This window comes from Anoplolepis gracilipes, chromosome 1, assembly GCF_047496725.1.
Source record: "Anoplolepis gracilipes chromosome 1, ASM4749672v1, whole genome shotgun sequence".
Lineage (NCBI taxonomy): Eukaryota > Metazoa > Arthropoda > Insecta > Hymenoptera > Formicidae > Anoplolepis > Anoplolepis gracilipes.
The window spans coordinates 3,621,135-3,627,263 of NC_132970.1; the positions used below are offsets into that span (position 1 = coordinate 3,621,135).

At 35.6% G+C, this 6,129-nt stretch overlaps 1 protein-coding gene across 2 annotated transcripts; it reads right to left on the reverse strand.

Annotated features, from left to right (window-relative positions):
- Window positions 1-1,099: 1,099 nt before the first annotated feature.
- LOC140673004 (pancreatic lipase-related protein 2) lies at window positions 1,100-5,342 on the reverse strand. Of its 2 annotated transcripts, none has more exons than XM_072905689.1 (7): window positions 3,756-3,932; window positions 3,570-3,681; window positions 3,007-3,155; window positions 2,364-2,618; window positions 1,832-2,023; window positions 1,488-1,656; window positions 1,100-1,294 (listed from the first exon to the last, which is right to left on the reverse strand). In XM_072905689.1, exons 2-7 carry the CDS (start codon window positions 3,671-3,673, stop codon window positions 1,180-1,182), a joined length of 984 nt encoding a protein of 327 aa, XP_072761790.1. In that variant the 5' UTR covers window positions 3,674-3,681; window positions 3,756-3,932; the 3' UTR covers window positions 1,100-1,179. The 2 variants fall into 2 exon arrangements, with proteins under 2 accessions (XP_072761790.1, XP_072761701.1); XM_072905600.1 differs by lacking the exon at window positions 3,756-3,932 and adding an exon at window positions 4,890-5,342 and having other exon boundaries at window positions 1,101-1,294.
- Between the last annotated feature and the right edge of the window lie 787 nt (window positions 5,343-6,129).

Below are 6,129 nucleotides of genomic sequence, written 5' to 3' on the forward strand. Positions count from 1 at the left end.
CTGTTGCTGCATTCTTACAAGGATATTTGCGGAAACCAAGGACGACAAACGGGAATCAAGAATATTGAATAAAGCATCTGCACGTACTTCTTCGAGCGATGTCTGTATTATACAAAAAAAATCTCTTTTACAAGAGAGTCAAAGATATCTTTCCTGAATTGCAGGTTTCAATTATAATTATAATTACAAAATTATTTAATTACCTTAATTATTATTAATGACGTATTATACAAAAAAATCTCTTTTACGAGAGAGTCGAAGGTATCTTTCCTGAATTGCAGGTTTCAATTATAATTACAATTACAGATTACAAAATTAATTAATTACCTTAATTAATGACGTACTATACGTAAAACAGAAATTATAATTAAAGCGAGCGTAACTTTAAACCGAAACAAAAGAAGTATTTTTTGCAACTATGATATAATTACAATTACAAATTAATATCCCGTTTTTTAGCACCGGGCAGAAATTTATCTTTGATTATGAAATGGCATTATAAATTTTAATGAGAGATGAATTCTTAAAACAAACTCGTGCCACTTTCGATACAATCTCTGTTCACACACACTCTCCGCTAATTCTTGCGCAAAACTTTTGCTTGGTACTTGACCGATTTTTGCTCTTCAATGACACACGATGTTTCATTGAAATGATCAGATATTGATCGAGCGACAAGTTGAATACATTGTCGTCTCATAAAACAAAAAATTATAAAAAAATATAAAAAAATTATACCGTTACTGAGTAAATATAATGCGTATGAAATGCAACGCATTAAATAAGGAAAGCACGACGGTGAAAGTGTTACATGTCAACCACATGCGAGACCGTCAATTATATCTGTCGATCAGACGCTAATAAACGCGGTCTAGGTGACGCGTAATTTGCTCTTTCAATATATGTATAAATTGATGAAACATCTTTTATGTAACAATAAGATAAAAAAAAGGAGAGAAGACAAAAGGTTTCTTTGAACAATTAAACGTAATAAAAAGTCAGATGCGACAGTGTATAAAGCTAAAACTTATATGTCAAAATAACATATCTACATATATATATATATATATATATGTATATATATATATATATGTATATTATGTATATAACTTAACTTTGACTGATTCACGTGCGACACATGTTACTCTATAATTATGTTGATCAGCTGCTTTAGCAGACTCAAGACTGGCGGGAGGACGATTGCTTCTGATTTGTCCGTCGCTGGCTTTTTGCGGGCAGTCCTCGGGCGTACGGTTTGCGTGCGTTTGTTGACAGATAGAAGATGCCGCGTGCTCTGTCAAATTTTTTCACAAACGCGAGTACATAAATATTTCCGCGCGACGTCGACATGAATATTCTATTATTTTTCTAAAATATTTTCTTTTTTTTTTTTTTGTTGACACACGTGTACTTTCAGGAATATCGAATATGTCAGTTTCTAGCAAACAGCATGCAATCTTATAAGGTAAATATGGATCACTACTTACGTATGAGGGGCGTCCTCCCCCATCAGGATGTGATCCTCTCTCTTGGGATTGCACCATCCGATCAGGTAAGAGAACAGATTTGCGCACGGTGCCGCCCAAAATCCCTTTTTCGTCGTGATTGACTCTATGTAATATGGCGTCACCTTCGTGTGATCGCACGACAGCGTTTCTACGAGAATAAAGAAAGGTCCATTCATATTATCGACATTTTATGCATGCGAGAGAAAGAGAAAGAGTTGGATTCTTTTTCAATTATACTATTATTTCCCTTGAAAAAAAGATGACATTTCTTTTTAATTTTCTTTGTACTTTCCGCCGTAATTGATTTTTTGTTCGTTACTTACGGAGTATAGAAGAAGTGGCGCATCCGGGCTGACTCGAGCCACCGTTTACGTAAAAGTCCGCGTGACCGGTGGGCCCCCATTGGCCCAAAATCCCTGCGGCTGTATGGATCACGTCCACAAAATGGGCATCCGTTTCGTCTAAATCCATCGAGCGGTTGCCGTTCATGTAGAAAAATATCGTCGGATCGAGGCCTGCGAACAGAAGCACGCGAATCGCAAATTAATGTCAATGTTATACAAAATGATGAATTACAGAGACTTTTTCCAGACGTAATATCATGGATAAATAGATGTGAAACTAATATATGATAAAAACGTACATATTTTATATTTATGTGATTTTGCTCGTTAATATTCGTTATTCTCCAAAATTTAAGATTAAATGATCAACATTTTTTATTTTAAAATAATTGAAAAATTCTTTCTCTCTCTCTTTCCTTTTCACGTAGGAGCGATAAGAAAAAAATCGTATATTACGTCTAGAGTCTAAATTTGAACATGGGACAGCGATCGGCTGCATACGAGCAATTACCCGTAATTCTCCCGAGTTTGTCATTGGGCAAGTAATTTGCGATGAGTCCAGCGATATGCGCGCCCACGCTGTATCCGAGCACGTGTATGTTCTCCACCCTCGTGCCGCGGGGATGATCCCTCAGGTACTTGACCAGCTGAGCGATGCACTGGGAGCAGAAATCCGGGCCCCATGAGATCTGCGAGAGACAGGGCTCGCGTACCAACGAACCGTAATCCACGATTATAATATTGTAATCGCCTCGCGTGAAATACGCTGAAATCGAATCGTGGTGGTATTTTTGGCTATTTTGATTCAACGGTTATTCTTTACTGCGTTTTTCTACAGCATCTCTAATTTTTTTACGTTTACATAGGAATATTCATATCATCGATATTAATAGATTTATTTTATATATTATCGCGGTTCTCTAATAATTAAATAAATTATATACGTAAATTTTATGTATGAAAACAAAATTATAATTTTTCAATTTTTCTGTCTAATACCGGAAAGACATTTTTCTAATCGTATACTCCTGTTTATTAATTATATTATACATAAAATATTTTTTATATTATAAATAATATTATTTTGTCGCAAAAACTTGAGGACGGGCTACAATTTAAATAAACAAAAATTTAGGGAAAATGGCTAATCTTACCATCTCGCAAATCTGTGCTGGGCGCTAAATTTCGTCCACCGCCAAAGCCGTGAATAATGATCTTTGTCGGATTGGTCTTATTAAATTTGGAATTCCGGAGAGACTTAAAATCTCGAATGTCTAATGGCAGCGGATTTTGTTGGGTTTCCCTGAAAATCACGACTAATATAAGGTACGTTATGCATATATGTATTATGTTTCGTATGAATGCAACTATTCGTCGATGCAACTCACGTCCGCTACGTAAATATAGACGATAGTGAGAGCATTGGACGATACTATAGATGCCGGAGAAAGGTGAGTCTGGAAAGGAGGTTACTTTCAATGGAGAACGAAATGATCCTGATCTTGAAACCGAGAGTAACGTTGATCGTTTCCTCATAACAAAAGTTTGTTTTTCGAAACTTGGAAACGATCGATACAATCGATGGTTTTACTTGAATGTGAAATATAAATTAATCTTAAGATCATTTTTAAAATGCAGAATAGCCGATTTAAACTGTAGTTTTCATTAAATGAAGATTTATGCGAAAGATTTAATGTTGACAGAACAGAAAAGGTACCTGGTGTACAAATAGAACTCTATCTGCGGATGCGGACAGATGTAAGGTGGTTTCGCGCAGGACGTGCTGTTGAAGAGATCTTTAAGGGTCTTGTCTTGAGCCATCGCATTGTCTGGAAAAATAATTGCAAATCGGTCGATTTAATCTTCTGCCTCTTTTGTTTTTCAATATATGAATGACGCTTACGTTTAGTTAATCGTCGGTTAGTTGATCAATCGTAAAATCAGGATTAAGTGTCTCGTGCACTAGAAATTATTGAACCGTTATGCAAAACTGGGTGAAGGTCGACGATCTTGTTAGTTTACACCAATGCTATAAATAAGTTTTATAGTTGGAAAGGTGGAAGCTGTTGTACTTTTCTTCAATCTTTAATCGAATCGTTTTTTTAACACGACGGTGGTTCTTTCCTTATGATTAATTGTTGGATATAATTAATTGTTGGATTTTTTATGACTGATACACGTGACAGCACTTTATGGTAATTCAACGAGAAAATAGAATTTTATTCACATTATTCGGTGAGGTAAACCTTGCCTCACTTAAAGTAAAAGTGAAGCTCATTGAAAGTAAAAGTTATCGCAAATGCTACAGTTTCATCAGTCTCGAAGAAAGTTATATTACAAAAGCGGAATTCCCTTTCATGTTAATTTTAATTTTCAAAGACACTGTTATGTATATATGTATGTGTATGCGAAACATTTTTCACAATATAAAGTGCGTATTAAAATAGTACAAAATCTTCTCTAAACATATACATATATATATATATATATATATTCATGTATAAAATATAAATTGAGAAGATAATAAATAATCAATAAAAATTAGTAACAAATGGAAGAGAATTAGAATTACAAGGTATAATAAAAAATAATCAAGAGACACAAAAAGCGCTCGAGAAGCTTGACTAAAGAAGCAATTAAGACTAAGTGCACATTGATGTAAACCGGAACTGTTTGACAATATTCTCGTTCGAAAGTTCACTTTCATTAGTAAGAATAGAAGAGTCTCTTCCTTTTAATTCAAAGTGACAGACAAGATGCCTTAATATAATTACAAGAAAGCATTTTTATTTTCTGACTCACCACGTGCGTTTGTAGAAATATGCAGGGAAAAGCGGAAGGAACAAGAGAGAGCAAAGGGAACTCTTATTATATTTTAAGACCCCTAGATCCACCTGTCTTCCTAGAGATCGCACCCGCAAAATTCGAGAAAATCGCGCACCCACGAGATCGAGATTCGCGAGATCGGATCGTGAGACTCTACGAAGGTGGATGAGTCGCGGCGATCGAGAGTACGAGAGTATTCAGCAGTACTTACGATACTGCAGCAGGACACAGTAGAGCACAAGGAGAGCGTGGCACCTCACGACACTGACCGCCATCTCCCGCGGTGATCCCGTGATTTGTGATATAACATCCAGGCACGAAAAATCGCCGTACCGGACGCGAATCCCGCCGCCGTGCGTATACGATTGCAAAATGCAAAGTCATCGGGGGATATATATCGGCTGTGCACGCGGGGGGAATTTAGAAAGTAACGAGGAGTAACTATACTCGTGACGACGTCCATGTTTTTATGGCTATTTCTTACGAGCCGCTTCTCTCCCGCTTCGCATCCCGCGCGCGATGCACGCACGCACGACATATGCGTGCGACGAGTCGCGCTGATCGAGTACGCACGCCAGCGTTTCGTGCCACACGTGTTTAGATTCATCTTATCGTCCTCTGAGTAAATAAGGCAAGTTGTCGCTGCTTCGCGCATATGTGCCGCATTTTTTCTTAAATTATAAATTAAATAAAATTTAATTTATAATTTAATTTTTATTTCGTAAATAATTACATATAATCTTTAATCTTTTTTACGTGAAAATTTTCGGTCATTTAAAATTAAAGCCTTGATTCTTTAAAAATTCTCAATTTTACATAACTAAAAGTTAAACTTTAAATCCTTAAAATTTTCAGTCACATATTCTTTACGATTAAAGATAAAATTAATATTACTTTATATAATTGAGAAATAATAACATGTTTAATTTCTTTTATTTACGAATAAACAGCAATCACTTTTGATATATATTTTGATGTTTGGAATTTTTCTTAGGCTCTGGTTTTTTTCGAAAAAATATTAAAGTGGAAAAGTATTATTAAAAAAAAAAACATTTCTTTAATGGAACAAGAATGTTGACGCATTTTACAAAAGCAACGTTGCAACGTTTTGTTAGAAATGTGATTTGCATCTACATGATTCTCAATGTTTCACAAATGACGGACATATTAGGAAATCACCTTTCCGCGTGCGTAATAGATTAATTTCATGAAATATTATTAGAGAGTTAATTCTCGCGTACGTGCCTCACGGAAATGCTCTCTGCATAACTACTAGATGGTACGTTACCATAAACAAAGCATTATGCAACACTAGAAATGACTCCGAAGCGTTTATTTAACGATTGTCGCACACAAATTACTATTCTGCTTATGGATAATTGAGAGAGATTCCTCGGGGTATTATCTCTTTCAACTATTGCAAACTACCTACTTGCTTTCGTCTGCTCGAC